General features: G+C 41.6%; 1 protein-coding gene across 1 annotated transcript; it reads left to right on the forward strand.

Annotated features, from left to right (window-relative positions):
* Positions 1-396: 396 nt before the first annotated feature.
* Positions 397-20,272, forward strand: nr2f5 (nuclear receptor subfamily 2, group F, member 5). The gene is made up of 4 exons (XM_031733681.2): positions 397-763; positions 12,713-12,993; positions 14,922-15,168; positions 18,801-20,272. The coding sequence occupies exons 1-4, from the start codon at positions 397-399 to the stop codon at positions 19,118-19,120; spliced, it is 1,215 nt and encodes a 404-aa protein (XP_031589541.1). The 3' UTR covers positions 19,121-20,272.
* The last annotated feature ends 954 nt before the right edge of the window (positions 20,273-21,226 follow it).

Raw genomic sequence — 21,226 nt, forward strand, 5'->3', positions numbered from 1 at the left:
ATAGGCAAGCAAATAATCAGACGGCTTTTAATTTTGATAGCCGAGACTCTGACTTACTGGACTGACTTTCCCGAGAGGTTACGCTCTGAAGAACAACGTGTTTATGGATATCTGCGCAGCGAGGAACACCGGGAGTTGTAGGCTTTGCACTTCTGAGTCGATCATGTTGATACCTTGCTGTTACTGTAAACTTTGATAGATGTTTACAGGAAGATTTCGGCGACAATAAGAAATCACAGTTAAGTTCTGATAAGCTCAGACTGACCTCTGGGGAAAGTGGGAAGCGCTTTTTCGCCCTCCCTCATTTTTTTCTCCCGAGACGTCAGGACGGATCTCTATCACGCAATCTGACTCTGCTTCTGTGGTTTAAACAAAGACCAAGTGTTTTGGGATAGCATGGCAATGGTAGTAAATCAATGGCCAGAGAACATTTCTGCAGATCCGGGGTCTCAACTCCAGATATGCGGCCAGGAGCCCGGCGGGGCACCTGGAACACCAAACGGTTCTACCCCAGGGAACGACGCACTTTCCGGGGACAAGATCCCCAACGTGGACTGCATGGTGTGTGGGGACAAGTCCAGTGGGAAGCATTACGGTCAGTTCACCTGTGAGGGATGCAAAAGCTTCTTTAAGCGTTCTGTGAGGCGAAACCTCACTTACACCTGCCGGGGGAACCGAGACTGCCCCATCGACCAGCACCACCGGAACCAGTGTCAGTACTGCCGACTGAAGAAGTGCCTCAAAGTCGGCATGAGGAGAGAAGGTAAGGCAGGCTGCTAGTGTGTGTGTGTGTGTGACGGATGTAAGACTGTATTTGTAACACAAGAGACATTTGTTTACAAAACGTATTTATGTGCGTAAAGTTGTGCGCAGTATTCTCAGCTTTTAAAACAAGAGTGCCATTAAGTCTGGAATTCAGTCGTAAAAGATTTAAATGTTTAAATGAAGACTCTTCACACTCTTCACATTGGGTACTTCTCTGGTTTCACTTGTTTCATTACTTCTTAAAAACACATTTGAAACAAGAAAAACGAGTGCAGACGAACCCCTATCAAAAGCAGGCGAAAGAAATCAATAGACAAACCGAAGACAATCTTCACTTTGACAGAATTGCGCTGATTGTAAGAAAACAATGCATTCAAACCTAAATTCATGTGACGCTCACACAAAAAGATATGTGTGTAAAAGAAAACCTCGTGTCATCTTTTGTTTTGCATGCACCCTGACTGGTTTGCGCGTCTTCACATTATAGTTATTATTATAATCACCATGCTTAGACCTTCTCACACTTCACTTTTTTTTTTTTTTTTTTTTTTTTACTGAATCTGAACCATTCATCCCAGCGAGCTCTGAAATCCTCCCTTTGTCTCGCTGTTTTAATTATGCTGTTTGCACACCGACACCCCGAGCCGCTATAAGAGGATGCCGCTACATTTGTTGCATTGTGTTGGATTAACAACGGGTCAGTTAGTGCCAAAGAGGAGCGGAGCAAACGTGCTGGAGAAGAGGAGCTTTCCCTTATGTATTGTCATTCAGTAGCGCTGCATCGAATCAGGAGGCATGAGATTGTGCATATTTAAAATAAGAACCAACATTTCTTCTGGTTGTTGAGTTATAGATTCATTTAATAATTTCTGCATTTTGGAAAGAAAAAAAAGAACGGAGTACTTTTCATTTGACCGATCGCTATAATGGAAATGTCATATTACTATTACGCACGATGTTACACAAACTGTGCACATAAGCCATATGCGAACAGGTGAGATATGAGCAATTAGGTTTTAATTATACTGAGTGAAAAAGTGGCGTGACTTCAGCGGTCCTCAAGAGACTTTAATGAAGATGTCACACTTCGCCGTTTTTTATTTTCCCTCTCAGAGGACAGAATAAGGTCAGCAGCTGCGTCACCGTGAGCAGTCCTCCAAGGGCACTAGGCAGTGGAAGTTGAAGGACAGACCCTGCCGCCTTTTGCCACAGCCAAAATGTAAATAGCAGACAAAGACGTTGGAAATAACCCGCTCTCCTTAGAGACGAGCTGAGAGGAGATGATCCCTCAAGGGTTAGTGTGATTGAAGTCTGTGCCTCTGGCAGTGTATGTGTGTGTTCACTGTACACACAGTATTACCTCATGTTAAGTACCCGCAAGCCACACCAACTCAGTCATGCTCCATTCCGACTGAATGAACCCGAGGAAATCTCCTGACGCGCCGCGGCGTGTTTACGGGGAGAATAGCCAGTCCTTCTGATTCAGTCTGTAAGAAGGAAAATGTTAAAGAGCTGAAAAGACATCAGTGAAAGGGAGTTTTGGTCACAGTTTGCACGAAAATATAGTGAAATAAATACGTTGCAAGAAAGCAAAATATTAATAATTTAAGCGTAAAAACTTCGTTTTGGCGTTTATGGGAAAATGAACTGTTGAAAATGAACAGCCATTTTTTAAGAATATTTCTTGTGGCGATGCCTCTTGGCGAGGCTGAGACATGAAAATGAAGCATTTTCTCATCATCTGTAGAAATCACAGTTTTTTTTGTCTTTTGGTACAAATAGATTCTTCTAATTCAGTCGGACAAAAACCAAAAGTTAAAAAAATGTTTCTCATTTAAATAAAACCTGAAAATATCGGTCGACTGAGGAAAGATTGTGAAAAAATCATGAAAGGTCTCATTTTGAAGGCAGTCGCTCATTGACTTGTTTATATTTACCATTTCTGCAGTGCTGGTTTTTAGTTGTATGCAAAAGGCTTAAATGTGGAGTAGGTCAACTTACACTGGATGAGCTCATCTGTTGGTCCATTTGGGGTCAGTTGGATTAATCGCTGTCTTTAAATCCTCTTTGTCGACAGACTTCCGTTTATCAGCGATCATTTGTCTAGTTAGGACCATATTTGCTAAAGCATATTCATTGTCGGGGAATTTTTTACTGTGATTTTTATGGCAGGACGACTTCCAAATATAGAAGGAATTAGAAGTGAATTAGACTTTTCAGGGGCGTTAAAAACAGCTAAACTGTTGCTGCGGGAATAGTTAGTAAACTGCGTAAACACGATTTTTCATAAATATTAAAAAATAAAAAATCCTTACGTCTAACTTTATTATTCTATCGCGCATTAACCAGCCTAGAATTTAAAGATTATGGGTGTCAAAGAAAAAGTTTAACAACTGTTCAATCATATGTTCTCTCTCACCGTAGAGAGCATATATAAATATTGTTTTCTTCATATTTTTTCAACAGGCTAAAGTTTTCAAACAGATGCACATTTTTAAATTATGATTTACACAAGACATGCGCTAAATTCCAAAGTTTGAAGATACTTTTAAAATAAAGCAGCAGATGTGCATGAAGATGTAGTTTGTTGAGCTGATTTGTCATTCTGTTAATTATTTAGAAGCCTTTTCACTTCCCTTGAAATGTGCTCGGTGATAGCATGTAGGTCATATGTGGGTGCAGTTGGCTAGAACATGTTATGCAATTATTATATAACACGGTTCACTGGTTTCATCCACAGATGGAGTATTAGGATATGGGAAGATTATGTTTTTGGATAGCAGAGGAGAGTTGGTGATTAACCTAGTTTGCATCTTCTCGTCATTCCACCTCATATAGAAGCAAGAGAGTGCATGCTTCAAGTTCTAAAAATTAAGGAACTCTTTGTATCAATGACAGTGCTTTGTGATTTTTCTGCTATGATAAATAAATATTGAGCTGCCTGAGAAGTCATACTAAAAGTTTTACGAGTGGATTGTGGCAGATTCCGAAATTCTTTGCTTTCAAGTGAGTGGTATTTGTTTCCCAAAGGGGACATTTGACCTCTTTCTGTAGGCTGCTGTGTTGAACATAATATCATTTGTTGGAGACTCTTAACCAGGGCACCTTTCAGCAGCATGACAGCAAACATTTCACTGCTGGCTTCAGTAGGAATCAAACCCCTAAAACCTTGGCAGCGTTAGTGTCATTGTCTCACCAGGCAGCTACACAGAACCTCCACTTGTTCCTCTGTCAGTGCAGTTTCTAGGATGACTAGGAAGCAGAGAGGCAAAAAGAATCAGCCTGACAGTTCCTTTGAACCAGAGTGAATGTTTTAATTTTGAAACACGCTGCAAGGACGAGCCACTGACTTTAGTGAGGACAGAAAAGACACGTGGGAGTTTACTGCGCTGATTAATTCATTCATACACAGTGATAAGGTCATCTTGTCTCTTGTATGTGTCTTGAATCAGCTGTATGCACGCAACACTTGTGGACACACGCACAGCTTTTGGAGTCTAGTGATAGTAAATAGTCTCAACATCCATTTGTGGCACAAGAATCTGTAATACCCAAACTGAACATGCTCAGTGGGGAGACTGCTGCCTCTGACCCACAAAATGCCAACAGCAGTGAAAAATATAGGTCAACCAAATCTAAAACATTAATAACACACAGGCTGAAGTCAAAGTCCAAAAGTGTGAACCGTCAGGGGCCTCTACGGTGAATGAATACCCTGCTGGAGCGCTAAAGTCTAACACGGTATTGACTAATCCATCCTCCACAGTGAGCAGGCAATTTAACACCAAAACACTGCAGTTTGGCCTCATTTTGGCACTAAAAATCTTTACGTATCCCAGTCGTTTGGCTATCGACAAATTCAAACACTTAACCCCTGTAACTAGACTCATGAGCTAAGTCATTATCAGAGAGCTCTCAGAGGAAAATGACTACCAATGAAATGGCAAAACCACACAGTTTTCTCCAGGGTCGAAAAATGAAGCAAATGCAAAAGTGTCAAATACTGCAGTTCCTCAGTTAGCCAGCTGAGACCGGTAACAAAAAGAAAGTCATTTCCCATAGATTCCTATTCTACGCCATGAATTTTAGTTTTATGGAGAAAAAAACACTTCACCCTTCTTTTTGGGAACTTGGGGCTCCTTGTTTATATATGTTTAAAAAAAATGTTTGGAACTCTATGAAACAGGTGGATGTCACATTTCTGTCATTTGACGTTTGGAGTACCGTTACATCCTGGTACCTTACATCTCCCTTCATAAAATCTTCTCCAAGCTACCAACACACACACACACACACACACACACACACACATCAGATATTTATAGCCTTTAACTGACCCACGATCTCCTAACTGTTCCTCAGAGCTGATTCTGCGATCCTCTTGTACCCGCTGTCACTCTCAAGCTGTCCCAAGGACCAAAATATAGAACCACTGCTTTACTATTATTGCCCAAAGAAAACTGTCCTAACTCACTAACTAACTAAAAATACTTCTTCAGATGTTCTTGGACTTGCATGTGTTTTTTAAAATATGCTTAGCTCAAGTTAAACATACAAAAAAAAAAATTTTGTTCTTAGCAGTCGCTAGCATTCTGTCACATGCACATTTGACTCCTGAAATTATTGCTCCACCCCAGTGTCAAAGGTCAAACTGTCTGCTACTCATCATTTTACTGAACACTGAAGTGTTTTGTGTCACAAAATAAGTAAATAAATGGAAAAAAAATTAGGGGACAGTGTAATCACCAAAAATTTGGTTTGTTGCCTGAGGGCAACACCATGGCATAGAAGGTTATAAAGTCTAACTTCAAAGCAGAAAAAGGATGTTTACAGCTGTTTTTTGGCACTATAGCTAATTTCCCCTCTCAGAAATATTGTAAGGGGATATTTTTTAATAACTCACCCTTTTAAACTCCAGTTAAGTTTGAATATTAGGAGTGAGTCTGATTTGACTGATGGGTGAGTGACGACATATGCAGATGCCTGTCACGGTTCGACTGCTAATTTGAGTCGCCTCTGTACTGTGTGTGAGTCACCTCTCTACTTGGTGCCTTTTGAAGCATTTTTAATGCAATGAACTCATATGGCTTGCTGTGTGGTAATTATATTAAAAGCTTAAGGATAAATCAGTGTTTCACTTTTGGTGAGTGGAACACAGATTCTAGGATTTTCTTTAAAATCTAATGTGGTCCTGACCAAAATCTGAATGTTAAGGCTTCAAAAGTTAGCTTCATAAACCAATGGGTGATGGACGATGGCTACATCCATCTTTTATAGGCAGTTTATGAGCAAAACAAATTATAAGGTGCTACAATTGTGCCTATAGTATTATCTCCAGTGCTAAGGCATTTTATTGCTGTGTACTACTGATGGAAAGGTATTCGTATGCCATTTCTTGCTCATCCCACAGAATCACCAATGCAACAACAGCAAACATAATGTGACCTTTCTGGTCCATTCACTCAGTCACTCCAGCAAACTGACTCTGAACTGTTTTGCTTGCAACTGAAGTAGCTCAACCTGTTTTCATGTGTCACTCAGGTCACTTGTACTAACGCACAGTCGAGAAAGAGTCATTAAATATGTCAGTCTGTGCGATGTGAACACCCCAACAGCCTTCTCCTTTAATCTGCCACACGTGTTCTCTAACATAGCACTACTGGGAAGCCATGAACATTTATATTTTAGGGACTTAGCCGATGATCCTATTCATGGCCGCTGGGTAGAAGTGTAGTAGAAGTATTTATAGCTGTAGAAATAAAAGTTGGAGATGAAGCTCTAACGCGCCATAAACAAATGCACCTTTACATGATAATAATTCAAGAGGGACATCTTAGTCCTGCTGTGGCTCGCTGTGTGGTAAATAAAGTCAAGAGGAGGGGCGTGTGGAAGTGTAAATAAGTATAACATGAATCAGACCCACTGGGCTGAATTCACTTTGCTAATTAATTTAGGAACTGCCTCATCAAAGTCTGAGAGAAAGAATGAGGCAACCTCGGCGACGCAGCAAAGCTACCAAACTTCCTCACGCAAAGCTCCTCTCATCCCTCCACGTCTCTGTCTCTCTCTGTCTGTGTCACCTCACTTCTCTGCCGCTCCTGCACTGCCTCCGGTTTTTCTGCGCTCCCGTTCTGTTGTGTCTCTCACGTTCGCTGCATACCTCAGCTCCTTCATGATGTTTGACAGACAACTGGGGACACAGCCAGTCCTCCTACAGCGTGCAGGTGGTTTGTTCTCAAAAATTTCTCTTAAGATGGAACCAAAAAAAGGGTAGTGAAGTTGAGTGAAGAAATACTATTATCGAGCAACTTTTCATTTGTCTATGCTTTATTTCTTTCTGAAGTGTTGCATTCATTTATACACAGCTTTATAAAACCAAACAGTGAAGCGCAGCAGGCTCAAGATCGCTTTCAAGTGTTGCAGTCAGCCATCACTGCACTGCAGGGTGCAGACACCTGCATTTAGTTTGCATACTACCCTGGCAATTAGTAACTGATATTTTTACAACCTGGGTCAGCTTAAACGTGTTGCAATCACAAGACTAACATATCTATTTCACGAGGGAGGAACAGTCCTCCTAACACCTGCATTTTGATAGTGAATATTGGATTGGTGAGGATCAGTGACCTGGGTGCTGCAGTTTCTTCGAAGATCAACAATACGATTTTGGAAGCCTCGTCCCCGTGAGAGAGGGAGGGATGGGCACGGAAATGAAAACAAACAGGTGTGTAGAACAGGTAGGCATTTATAGACGCATGGCAGGAAGGCTTGTGTTTGAGGCGTGGTCCTGCTCCTGAACTTTAGATAAAGTTACTTCCAGCTTATGGATTTGAGCAACATTAGCATTCATGTTTGTTTCTTATGAATAAAAGTCTCTTATTTTAACTCTGCCCTTCACCAGCTCCTGAGAGTAAAATCTGTCTCTGTAACTACCAAATGCTCCACTGTATTTCCTTGCTGTCTGCTAACTTTTTCATGCCTGACAGGGTGCATGCACTGTTATCAAAGGTTAACATCATTATGTATACAAAATGACAGATAGAGGAGTACAAGCAAACCAAAATAGTAAAGCTGTGGGCTGACACATTAAAACAACGACCCGTAAAAGTCACACAGCTCATCGGCGCTGAGGGAAGCTGCTCTTTAGGTCCAATAAATGTAAATAGGTTCACTGACAAGAAGCTGTGAAATCCGCCATCGTTCTAAAATTTTGTGTCACGGTCATTTTAATAAAGAACTGTTTTGTGATTTCCTGAAGTGCTGGACAAAGTGCTTCATGGTGTTTGTGGTAGCTAAAATATTTTTGTAAGATAAACAGAAGGAATAAAAAAATAAGAGCCTGCTATTGAACAATACCACTCCAAGGGATAGGTGAGTGAACCACGGACCACACCGCACAATATTTGTAGATACCACATAAAGGTCATTCTTTGGAAGAGTTAGCACAAAACCCCGAGCTACAGTGTGATCATTATAGAAATAGCTGACCCAAGTTTTTCTTAAAAAATATGAATGAGAAAACAGCCAAAAGATTAACAGCAGTATTAGCTCCAAGACTGAAAATGAAAGTTGAAAAAAAAACAACAACCCCGTCTTGGCTTCACTGACCTCGGGTCAAAGTTGGGGGAAAAAAATAAAACACGTTCTTTTTTCTGCTCGGTCACACATGTTCATGTGCTGAAGCATATAAAATCTTTATTTTTTAACTGCCCAGATGCATTTCTATCAGATGAGATTTGGCGTCACAGCTAAACATTTAATTATTTCTTTTTTTTAACTTGCAGGATTGCTTTAATTGCAGGAGTTTTGAATGCCTCACGGACACAAACACACACGTGACCTCTCTCTGTGACATGACTCAGGGACACAGTTTCATTTTGGAAAGCGTGTTTATTGTTTGCTTGCCAGTGGAAGTTTTAGAAATGGAAAAGCTACTTATTAAATGCAGCTATTAGACTGAGACAAATCTATAATGCGTCTGTGTTGCCCCGGCACTGTGACCTTTTAGTCCAAATGTTGATAGGCCTTAATTGTATTTAGCTGCTGTAATTCCACTAACAGTCTGACCCAGAGGCTAATCCAGGGCAGCCAGGCAGCGAACTGTGCTCTCTGCCAGCTGCCATTTGCTGAAGTGGCATTTTGAAAGTCGCAGCTGAAATGTCCCATGGTACCTCTGTTTGCATGCACTTTCCTCCTCTCCCTCATTCTTTTGCCCTCATTTCATGGCCTACCTACACAGGATGCTGTTTTGTTTGGGGTTTTAGGGATTTATTTGCCTTTTTTAACTGCTTTCTCTGCCCTCAATTTGGATTCAGATTAATTTTATTTACCAGAAAAAAACAAAAACTGTATATCTTTTTAAAGTTACTATCTGACAAGCTCAGTCAATTGCATTAAGGTCAAGCACAGTGCACCAATTAAAAAGCCGGAAACGGATTATGGCACAAACTCAAATCTGACCTTATACTCCCATCCCCCTTTTAATTCTCTGTCTCTGTCTCTGGTTTCCTTTTTCTTGTCCCCGGGCATCTGTTTCTATCTAATGTCATTTCTGTCTCTTTCGCTCTCCTTTCGCCCATCTCCGTGTAAATATATCACATCTCTTTGTCTCTGCACTGGCCTTTCTACCTCTCCATTTCTTTGGACCTTACTCCAATCACCCTTCTGCCCTTTCCTTTTTATCTGTTCCAGAGTCTTGTACAGCAGCTGTAGGCGAGTAAAAACAGAGAGCGATGTGTTTTAGTCAGGCGTACTCAAGTGCTCTGCCTCTCAGGCACGAGTGACCCCCACAATGAGGCTTTTGAAAAGTCAAGTGGATCAAGTAGATTCACCAACATCTGCGGGATTAACCACTAATCAATATGAGAACATATCAATAGCTGTGAATTCACAAATAAGGGACATAAGGAGCAGCGGGGTCTAAAAAAACTGTTGCCTTCAATTTAAATTGTGATGAATTTAATAATTTCCCCTTGGAGTTCAGGCGCACTGTGTTTTACAGTTTACTCGGTGCATAAAGGGGAAAGTCAAAAGTAGTTAAAACCAGGTTGTTTGCAGTAGAAGATTTTTTACATGAAACCAGGAGAGAGTGACAGATTCAGGTCACAGAAGTGCTCTGACTTAGATATGGACCAAAGGGCCTTTTGAGTCTGTCTTCCCAAAGAAGTTACCAGACAGAGTCTTTTTAAAAGTGCCCTTTTTGGCATCTGCTACAGCATTTTTATACTGTAAGCTAAATAAAGCATTCATGTCACCTGCTGCTTTGTAAAAGGCCATTGTGTTTTATTTTATTTTATCCTATTTTTTTATGCTGCAAAAGACACGAAAACCATCCAGAGGTTGAAATTCAGTGCTTAGAATTAGCTGTAGTGAAGTTTAGCAGACAGCTACCAGCAACAGCTGCCTGTGTTGGCAACTGCCAATCAGTTAATGCATACATTTAAGCCTTTAGAAAATGTATACAGTGCATTAAAAAAAATCACCTACTGTGCATTCAAATGAAGGAGGAAGTTAGCCACAAAACCCCAAACCATATTAGGCTGTTTACACATTAGTTTCATCTCTGAAGTTCATTATAGGATTCTGTGGGGTTGACTCACTAACCTCATGTGGTCACTGGAGAAAGTGCAGTTTTTAGCATTTCTTTTGAGACTTTTTAGCTGTTTTTGGCCTTAGAGAAAGCAACTTTATTCACCTTAATTTAACACAGTTCGTGGTGAACAAATTAGGAAGTCAGGTGATGTTTTCACAGAGAAAAAGTTTGCAAAGAGACAAGTTCAGGAAAGCCTCCCAGTAAACTGTAAATATGGACATATTTCTCAGATCCATTCTCCTTTACCATGATCAGAGTCACCCTTTAACCATGTTGTTATTGATTCAGTCGCAAAGTTAAAGGTTTCATAATCTTTGAGAAGTACATATTCCAACCTGAACCCCAATGTTTCCTGTGTCTCTCTAAGATGTCTCTGTGCAAAAACCTCACTGTCAGATTTATATACATGCATACATACATATATACACAGATATATTTTTCATTAAGGGATTTTGAGTGGATTTAAAAAGGCAACAAAAAAAATCTTGGTCTAAGGAGCAGTTATAAACAACATTTTCTTTAATCTGGAAAACTTTTAAAATCTTTCACAAGCCTGTATTACAATAAAATGTCTGACTGAAAGGATCAGCAGTGTGCGAGTTAGCAGTCTTGCACTTCACACTTAAAGCACCTCAGAGTGACAAAAAAACATATTTGACCAGGTAATCTTGGTGGAAATTGCAACGACTTGCTCTCGGAGCACTTTCACTCCTGCTGCTCAGAGTGCAGTTTTATTTTCCCTTGTTTGTGAAATCCTGCAAAGACAGATGCATGTGGCTAATCTGACAGCCATCTTTTGCAAAGCGAGACGGGAGCCACTGGAGTGCAAGCGACGAGGAATGTCCCGTTGTGCAACATTGTCTTTGAGACAGGCAAAACCTCTTCATAGCTCAGCAAAGTGAGACTGCGCTGTTTGCCAGAAGAGATCACATTCTTTTTCCGGGCGCACGGGTTGACACAAGTTCACAAAGAAAACTAGTACTTTGAGGTCAACACCTTTTGTGCAGAGGTATTTTTTTTCTGTTAAACGGACAGGCTAGAATTAAAGGCATTTTTATAACTCTTGAGTGATTTGACCTCTCGTTTTTCAGACGCACCATGGTGCGTTCAATTGGCGCAGTTGCTGTGTGTGAGGTGACAGGTGATGGAGAGTTAAAAAGCATTTTCCAAGCCCTTCCTCCTCCCTTTCTTTCACCCCCTCCCTCCACCTGTCTTTTTATGTAAACCACAGCTTTCTATCTGAAGCCCCATCCCGGGCTATATTCAAGCACACTGAACTCTGCACCTTCTCTCTCTTTCCATCTCTCCAGTCTTCCCCCAGACCTCGCATCGCCCCCATCTCCCTTTTCTCAACTTATCACCTTCCACTCACTCTTTCTCCTCCTTATCTCACCATTTCAGCCTTTTGCCTCATTTTTTCAACCCCTCTTTGCATTTTCATTTCCTCTCTCCGCTCGCTCGCCTTTCTCGCTTGCTCTGTGTAACTGTAGATGGAGTTATTAGTCAGACAGTGGATGACTGAACAGGTGTTTTCCAAATGGGCCTTTGAGCACTCGCCGCATCATCATTGCACCAGAGGGGGGTCGGGGTGGAGTTTAGGGCTTTGTGTGTATGTGTGTGTGCAAGAGCTTGGCCTCTGCGTGCCCCTTTCACCTCAGGCTGGGCCATTTGCCAGTGCAGGGACTGAGGGCGGGGGTGTTACCGTACGTATCCATGAGTGTGTATGCATGTGTGGGTGCATAACATATGTAGGTGTGAAGAAGTGTTATATTTTTACCAGCTGCTGCTTGTCGTTACTCATTGAGGCACAACAGCACTGTAGAATAGCCTTGGCCTGGCCACTTTCCATCCCTTCGCTGAAAAGACGAGCGCTGACACTTTTAGGGGTACGAGAAATGTTGTGTTGCTACACTTTTCAACCCTTAACCCCCTCTCCCCCCCCGATCACCCGGCACATTTGACATGCTCAATTTGCTTCTTTCTTCTCTGTCTTCGTCGCGTCTCCCTTCTGTTACTCCTGCAGGCTTTTAGGACCCTGACCGTGCAGCACCCCTTTGGATGTAGTAATTCTGTAAACTACTATAACAAGCTTGCTAAATGATAAAAGTTTCATAACAAACTGATGGAAGATTGCAAAAAACACAGTTCTTGGCCTGTCTTTAGAAACATGCAGCACCCTGCTTCCAGAGGAAACAGTGGAACTGGAACACAGATATCGGTTTATATTAGTGTGCGTCAGTCCCATTTAGTCCTTAATGACTTGTTTAATTAAATAAAAATGCTGAAGCACTCTTAAAAAGTCTCAGGTTCACCCAGATAAAAGTTCAAGCCATCCTCTTCTTTGTTTTCAAACAGCAGTACAACGAGGACGTACATCAAACTCTCAGAGCAGTCCAGGGCAGTACCTGACCAATGGCACCGACCCGTACAACGGCCAGCCCTACCTGTCAGGCTTCATCTCCCTGCTGCTTCGCGCTGAGCCATACCCAACGTCTCGCTACGGGGCTCAGTGCATGCAGGGGAACAACCTCATGGGCATCGAGAACATCTGTGAGCTGGCGGCCAGGCTGCTGTTCAGCGCTGTGGAGTGGGCCAAGAACATCCCCTTCTTTCCCGATCTGCAGCTCATGGATCAGGTGAGTGTGAAGCATGACCAGAGTAGACCAAACCTAATGAGAATGAGGCCAGGCCGGGCTGGCTACTTTCTACTGTTTTCAGTCTTTATATTGGGTTAAGTCACACAAACATGAGAGAGGTATCTGTATTTCTTTTCATCTAACTCATAATAAGAAAATAATTTAATATATATATATATATATATATATATATATATATATATATATATATATATATATATATATATATATATAGTTCTACAATGGTAAATTGTTCCTTAATAGATCATGCACAGAGGAATGCCAGAAACAAAAAAAGTAAAGTAATAACTCGTTGTTCAAAACACTAGTTTCAAGCTACTGGCTAAAATTTCATAAAATATCATCCCCACTTACATTTTGAACAGAACTAAGCTAATAAGTATTTGAAAAACACATTAATATTTTTATTCCTCTTTTGTTAACCATCGTGTCGCAGCACATAGAAAGAAATCTTTTTTGGCACAAACCTCCACTCCCAACATTCGGTTCAGATCGACCTGACATCAGTCATGCATATATAGATTTATATCAGCTATAAAGTCTTGGCACAGAGTAATCCCCTGACTTATAAATATTCACATGCACCTCTGACAGACATAGTCATCACAAATATGTCCGCTGTATCTGCACCAAATCATTAACATATCATTAATGTCAAGTTCACATGTCGAATATTTCTGACCTGTAATGTCAGCATGCACTCAGGTGCTTTCTGCAAACCCCACCCTTTTTAGACATGTTATCAAAATCCATTTAGGTTTTCTCTTTTCAATATCAAAGCACTGATATTGTGTCAAACACTGTCTCAGAGATACACACCGGGTGCCCTTTGGCATCTGTGTGCAGGTCTCTCACTGCTGATTCCACATGTGTAAAGGACCTCTTTGGATCACATTTAAAACAATATGTGTAACTTTTCCGGCATCGAAAGTTAATGGTGGGAAACATGCAAAGTAGAACTTCAAGTCTAAGCCTAACCAGTAAAAAGCAAGTAAAAATAGAAATCCCCAAACGGGACACAAACTCTGTTCTCCTAGCAGACAAACTTGTGACTTACTCCACCACTCCTTTAACCTCCTAATGTGGACTTTGTAGCTTTTGCAAGGAGAACTATTGACACTCGCCATTCAGTGTTACTGCGGCTGGTGCAGAGGGCACAGATGCTAAAGGACACTCTGTGCTTATCTCGGTTATACCGGCCAAATCTGATAGAGCAGCAGTATTTGATGCCCTAGGATGAGAACTTGTTGGGTCACCTCAATAAATTCTAATTATTTTTTCAATGTTTAACCACATCTACAAACATGTTTCTGTTACATAAGAAAAGTTTAATCCTCTTCTAACTGTCTCAGTGCATGCTTTCTCAACCTCTTGTATCCTTTCCAATTTTTTAAAAGTAACAATAAACACCTCATCAGACTAGCTGTCTAATTTCTGACAGGTAGGCGTGTCAGGAATGTCATTCCACCGTTTCTGTGTGCTTCCCTATTCTGTAGTGAATAAGTACCTGTTTGAATGAATGAAGCTCTTTCATGTAATTTGCATTAAGTATTGGATAATGTTACCAAATTCATATCATCTCCAGAGGTGGTTTAAATGACCGAATGTTAAATATACCCTGTGTCCTTCTTTGCTCAGGATTAATGTGTATGTGTTGCTCTCTGGTTACATGTCAGTGATGGGTGTAAATGCTGTCTGAAGCCTGCTGAACTCTAACTGGAAGGCACTCAAAGTGCTCAAACACTGAGCAATTCTCAAAAGGGCTGTCACAGTTTTAGGCTTCAGACACATTTTGCTTTTATTCATTTTATATTTGCAACTAAAAGCAGAAAGGCCAAAGTCATATTAGCCATCCACATGGGTAATCTGAACTAAAGTAATAATCACCCTATACTGCTTGTTTCTAGGTGGCTCTGCTGCGTATGTCATGGAGCGAACTCTTTGTTCTAAATGCTGCCCAGTGCTCCATGCCGCTTCATGTGGCTCCTCTGTTGGCAGCGGCTGGCCTGCACGCATCACCTATGTCAGCAGAGCGCGTTGTGGCCTTCATGGACCACATCCGAGTCTTCCAAGAGCAGGTGGAGAAGCTGAAGGCCCTGCAGGTCGACACAGCTGAATATTCTTGTCTCAAGTCAATTGTGCTCTTTACATCTGGTGAGTTTAAGTGAAAAAATGGGAAATAAGTAGACTTAAGTAAAGTAATATATGGAAATGGTTTGCACATTCTCTAGAAATGTAAAATCAGCTGGATTACCAAGTTGCCACTATTTCATATCATTGTGTGAGCTTTGTTTTTAGAGTACTGTTAATTTGGCACAGTTGAAAGCACCTCTGATCGTCCTTTAGATCAGCTGAAGGTATAAGACCAATGCCATCTGTGTCCTGTGAGTATGTTTTGCTCAGGGAGGAAGGGAGGAATTAGCATCCTGCTAATCTGATTTCTACTGGCACGATAGCATTGTGTTTACTGAACATGTAAGCTTACAGTATCATGTTAACAACATAACCTGAATTAGATGGCCAGTAGCAGGGTTATTACACACATTTAAACACAGCCAAGGCAAACATTTGATCACGATGTTCTTAAGCAGAGAGAAAAACGACCAGTGAAAAGAATAAAACAGCATGTTGTCATGACAACATAATAGTGGTGTAGATTAATTTAAATGACAACTATAAATCATTAAAATGTTGTGCAAAGGTGCTACCTATACCTGCTACCCAAAGGTGATATAAAAAAATGCTCAGATTCATCCTAAAAGCTGCAAATACAAGTTTTAAGAAAGAAACAAAAGGTTTGTTAACACAAACCCCTGTATGATGTACACCTTATCTGAGGTGCATTTGAATAGAAACCAGTACTTGTCTGACTGAGAGGTGACCTCTAATGCTGCAGTAGATTGTGTCTCATTGGCTCCATATGTAAATGCTGCTGCTAGTCAGTCATGGGCTCTGCCCTCCATGAATTTGACTGTAATTTGATCACTTTGTCATACTGTAAAAGGCAGCTTTTGACCCCTGTGAGCTGCTCGTGCGTCACTTGAACCTCTTTGTTTTGCTGAACATAAGAATAAGCTTTCACTACGCACTATAAACTTTGCATTTGTATTTTGATTTCTGTCCATTTGTGGGAACGACTCTTTGAAAAGCAATTTATTTCTTTATTTACAGCAGCAAAAAGAATCTGTTTATATAAAGTTCAAGAAACAACAGATTCATTATATTGTATTGTTGCATGCCTACTATTTGGACCCAAAAATCCAGTGTTATAATCCCCTTATTATACACAGTACAGTACTCAACAACAAAGAAAATGCCTTTATGCTAGAATAGATTTGTCGGTTTGCATCCAAAGCTTAGAAAAACAGGGCTCTTGAGCCTCACGACCTTACATTATGTGGCAATATGTCCTCCCCACTGAGTGACAGAGAGAATTAAATCAAAATATAATGGTTTTACATCTTGGCAAAACCCCTGGCATCTGCATTGTTTTGATCCTGCTTATACACAAAGCCTGTTGAGGTTTATCCCAGCAGTCACTGGGCTCCAGTGCCAGCCAAAATACTGTCACATCTGGGATATTTCAGAGAGAGATCATGCTTTGTGACCCAGGGGGAAATGGATGGTGAGGAAGCCAACACTGAGATGTCTCTCCTCTGTGTTATTTTACTGCTTTTTCCCCCCTTTCCCATCTTGCATGGCTTGTCAGATTCACTCTCTGCGTACTGAGCATCTTCACCAAGCTCTCTGTATGTAGGTAGCTGAGGATCCTCCTCTCCCTTCTTTTGCCTGTTTTCATCAGCCATCTCGCCTTCATGATCCCATCTATTATTGAAACCAGTCATCCACCCCTCCTCCCAACGCTCCCCAAACCCTAAACTCCAAGCTCAGCCCAGCCCAACCCAAGCCCCAGGACCCCTGCCCCCACCACAGGAGTTGAATTATGTATGGTGCATTTCAGTGAGAAGGAGGATTCGCCATGACCTACATAACCCCTATAGCCCTAAGCATCCCATGTGACCTCCCTGTATGCGCAGAAGCACATGTATACACATTAAAAAGCTGCACATCTTGGCAAGATCCTTGAACAGGATATTGTATTTCTTTGTGAAATATTCAGACTTTAATGATCAAATCCTGAATTTGATGTAGACATGCACACACTGTAAATAGACCTGTTAATAAATCTGACCCTTGCAGACCTTGCAGGATGACCTAACAAGCTCAGACAAACGCCAATTGTCTCCCACCTCCCTCTGAGTCCCCTCCCACCACTCCCCCTGTGAAGCCCAGTCCCATCAAGCTACATCAGAGAGCGGGCATCTCAGTCCTGCCACCCTGATCCCTCACCCCCACTGACCCGGTGAGTGCCCAAGGATCAGACAAAAGAACACGGCACTTGGCGTAGAAGGGCACCCACAGAGCTGTCGCTTCAGCACGCGAAGCGGTTTCAGTCACACAGACAGCTTCGCTAATCCCGACCGGGCAGTGACTGCCTTGTCACGAAGGACTCTAAAATGGTCGGGCTGACAAAAACGCAGTCCAGCTGCCTCCCAAGTGGATGGAAATACAACCAAAGTGGGAACAATTATTCACCCGTAATGATGAGAATAGCGGCTGCTGGGGGTGGGGAGGGATTGACATGCTTGATTAAAATATGAGGTGAATTAATTTTTTTTTTTTTTGTGGAACTGAGGCAGGGTTTTACACAGGGGACAGATCAAAGTGTGAGAAGACAAAGGAGACCTGTGATGCAGGATGACAGGTTAAAAGTCACGGGCCAACGCCTTTTAACTGAAAGACTAAGCTTGAGAATAAATAACCCTCATCGAATACCTGCCTTCAATATGTGGGTTCACGCAGGGGGCAGGGTCAAAGAGCACTCCCACTTCTCGTACAGTATGTGGCAGAGTACAGTAGAATGCGTCTTTGTTTTGAGTTCACACATCTCTGACCTGCTTTGCAAAATCCCCTGTGATCTCCGCTCCACACAGAGGGTGTGAAGAGTACCGCGCGCTGCGTTACACACTCTTGGTTGTGCGAGACTCTTGCCAAGGTGGGGGCCGGTGAGACGAGAGGTTGAAGGAGTTGGAAGGCAGATAATGTCCCCCCAGCTGAGGAGAAAGTGAACACAGACCACAGGGGTGGAAGTAGATTTTGTCAAGTTGTAGCCAGATTTCTCTGAAAGGAAAATGCCGTGTTACATCTTGGTTCTTTCTGGCAATGAATAAGTATTAGGTGAAGACACCACTCTGCCACAAACTAAAAGGTTTTGTTAAAATCTTGGACAATTGAAGCTTCTTTCACTAAAAACTTCATCCTATACCAAACAGTATTAGCCTATCATAACATTAATCCAGAACATTAGTAACCAAAATATGGCATGAGAAGTTATTTTTCTTATGCAGTTATTCCTCATCCTGCAATTCTGACTTAAGTTTTTTCATATTTAATATGTTTGACACATGAGATACTGGAACCCGCAGAACATTGGTTATTATTTCATGGCTAACACCTGATTTGTCCTTCAACAGAAAATCTACACAGTAAGCTATAATGTAACCGCAAACCCCTCTGACCCATCAATCCAACCTAGCAAATGCAAAGCAGCCAACAACTGCTCTGATTGGCCTAAAATTAAATGAAAGTCAGTGTGTCACAAAACTCACCTTAATGCCATACAATCATTCTCACAAAAAGGCTACTCTGTGCTAAAGTTGTATGAATGCTTATAATGCAGTATATAATGCAGTTCTAAATCTTGACTTTGTATTCATTTCTACTAGACGCTATGGGCTTGTCAGACGTCGCCCACGTGGAGAGCATCCAGGAGAAGTCTCAGTGTGCTCTGGAGGAGTATGTAAGAAACCAGTACCCCAGCCAGCCGAACCGCTTTGGACGCCTCCTCCTCCGCCTGCCGTCCCTGCGCATTGTCTCCTCTCCAGTCATCGAACAGCTGTTTTTTGTGCGCCTCGTTGGCAAGACTCCAATTGAGACGCTCCTGCGTGACATGCTGCTGTCAGGCTCCAGCTACAACTGGCCCTACATGCCCACAGTACAGCGGGAGCGACCGATCTCTCTCCACTACAATGAGAATGGGCCCTGAAGTGGAAGGACAGATCAAGGAGAAGCTACGGGGGGAAATTAAGGTTGAAGGTTGACCTGACTGCTCATCAATCCATCTTTCTTTCCCTTCATTGTCTGCATTCAACTTCTCAGCTTCCCAAGAGGAAGTATCTCCCTCACCATTCCGCTCTAAACACCGACATTGACACACCACCATCCCAGTTACACAAGCCAGGCTATCCTTCACTATCGCTAATACAGAGACTTGGTGGCCCGTTGCAGCTCCTCAGCTGAGTCTACATTTGAGATGTGGCGTGAGATGGACAGGTTGGTAGAATGGGTTATTGCGCAGTTCACCAGCAGGTCTGTTGGACTCACTTCAGATGTCAGTCTCAAAACCCATGCAAACAATTTCAGCGAGCATTTGCTTCATTTTCGGTGATACGCCTACACATACGGAAAATGTGTGCTAGCATCTGCGTACGAGCATGGCGAATACTGAGCAAGGGCTTTACCAATGGGACAGCCAAGAGCACAAAGCCTGTTGTAAATATACCAATTTTTAAAAAAAGAAAACCAGAAGCCATTAAAAAAAAGACAAATGCCAAAATGTCTTGAACTTTTGCAGAGGATGTTTTATTGTGTGTTTGTATTAGCACTGTTTATATGGAGAGAAAACTCATGATTGTGTCCATATGTACAGTATATCATCGATTCATAGACATCTAAGGCTTATTAGGGTTCAACTGGGGAAGCTCAGGTTCAGAGGGTGGGCAGACAAACATGTCAATATCAGAACAAAAAAGACAAACCCAGCAAATTCTACACTTATCAGCAGCCTGTGCCAAAGCTGACAAATCATACTGTTTGGAGTATTTTTGTGATAGTGTTGGTTATTAAAAAAAAAGAAGTTTGGTTTGTCTATAATTTGACTTGTTGTGGGGTCTCAGGGGCGAGAAGGAGTTTGTAATGAATACAAATAAAAGCGTAGGCACTTGCATTGAAAACTAGTCAGTTTGAATCTGCAGAATCACAGCACTGGTAGATTGTTTCTACCCTTACCCTATTTGACTGAAGTATATTTTTTCTTACTCAAAAGACCCATGGTGTTATCATCGGGGTGGCAAAGCTCATCCTCCTTATTGTTATTACTTTTTTTTTTAGTAATGATTGTCAGTATTGGACCCTTTAGACAGGGGGGTGGGAGGGTGGGATGGGCTTTTACAAAACTAGCTGTACTTGCCTTAGAACAAAGATTTTGTCACTGAGCATTTATCTTATGACTGTGCCATAATCTCTCGTTACCTGTTATAACAGGTATTATGTCCTGTCAGGATTGGAAATGAGTGTGCATGAAGTTAAAATGTGATGTGCAACATGTCATTGAAGAGTTATGCACAATCCAAATATTTTAATTGAGTTAATGCAGAATCCTTTCTGCTTTTCTTATTTTCTGTATATATATACACACACATAAACATATATAATTTCAAATTTGTATATGTAATTCATGTGAGCCAAAAGCCCAGGCTTCAGACAGCTCAAAATATTAAAATCAGAACGCCTTTTCCTCCTCTTCACTCTGTTTAATCTGTATATTTCTAATATGGCTATCTCACACATAGAGCTCTGGCTGTGAGAACACAAGTCCTACTCACCTGCTGTCCAAACCTTTGTTTATGAGGGTCAGCCAATCAGAAGACTGAGGATCAACTGAGCAGCTGCACTAAGGCCCAATATAAGATGAACAAAGATTACTTTGATTTCTCTTTGCTGGGAGAAGGCACAACTGAACCATTTTGACATCTTTCGCACTTTCCGTTTTTAGACCTCATGCAAGCTCTTTCCATTTCCTGGTGATATTGTCGTGTAGGGAAACCCCCTCAATTCATGTCATTTGAGCTTATCGTACCGATACCATAAAGTAATGTATCACTAACCTCTGAAAACCTCAGACTATGTTACAATATTATCCCCAATGGACTTATGACTGTGACTTAGCTTAGGACTATTTTAAGTTGGTTTTTATTGTTTGACAACCTGTCTCGCATGTCCAGCATGGCACCCTAGTGTTGACCACCAGTGTTGATACTGAAAAAGCCACCTTGGACCGTAGAAAGCTGTTTGTTGGTAAATAAATTGACAG

The sequence above is a fragment of the Oreochromis aureus genome, linkage group 11 (assembly GCF_013358895.1).
Source record: "Oreochromis aureus strain Israel breed Guangdong linkage group 11, ZZ_aureus, whole genome shotgun sequence".
Classification (NCBI taxonomy): domain Eukaryota; kingdom Metazoa; phylum Chordata; class Actinopteri; order Cichliformes; family Cichlidae; genus Oreochromis; species Oreochromis aureus.

Bases quoted from the DNA above. Each gene is read 5' to 3' on its own strand.
- nr2f5 (XM_031733681.2), top strand. From the start codon at position 397: ATGGCAATGGTAGTAAATCAATGGCCAGAGAACATTTCTGCAGATCCG. The intron at 12,994-14,921 runs GTGAGTGTGAAG...GCTTGTTTCTAG, and splicing joins ATCTGCAGCTCATGGATCAG to GTGGCTCTGCTGCGTATGTC. The intron at 15,169-18,800 runs GTGAGTTTAAGT...CATTTCTACTAG, and splicing joins AATTGTGCTCTTTACATCTG to ACGCTATGGGCTTGTCAGAC.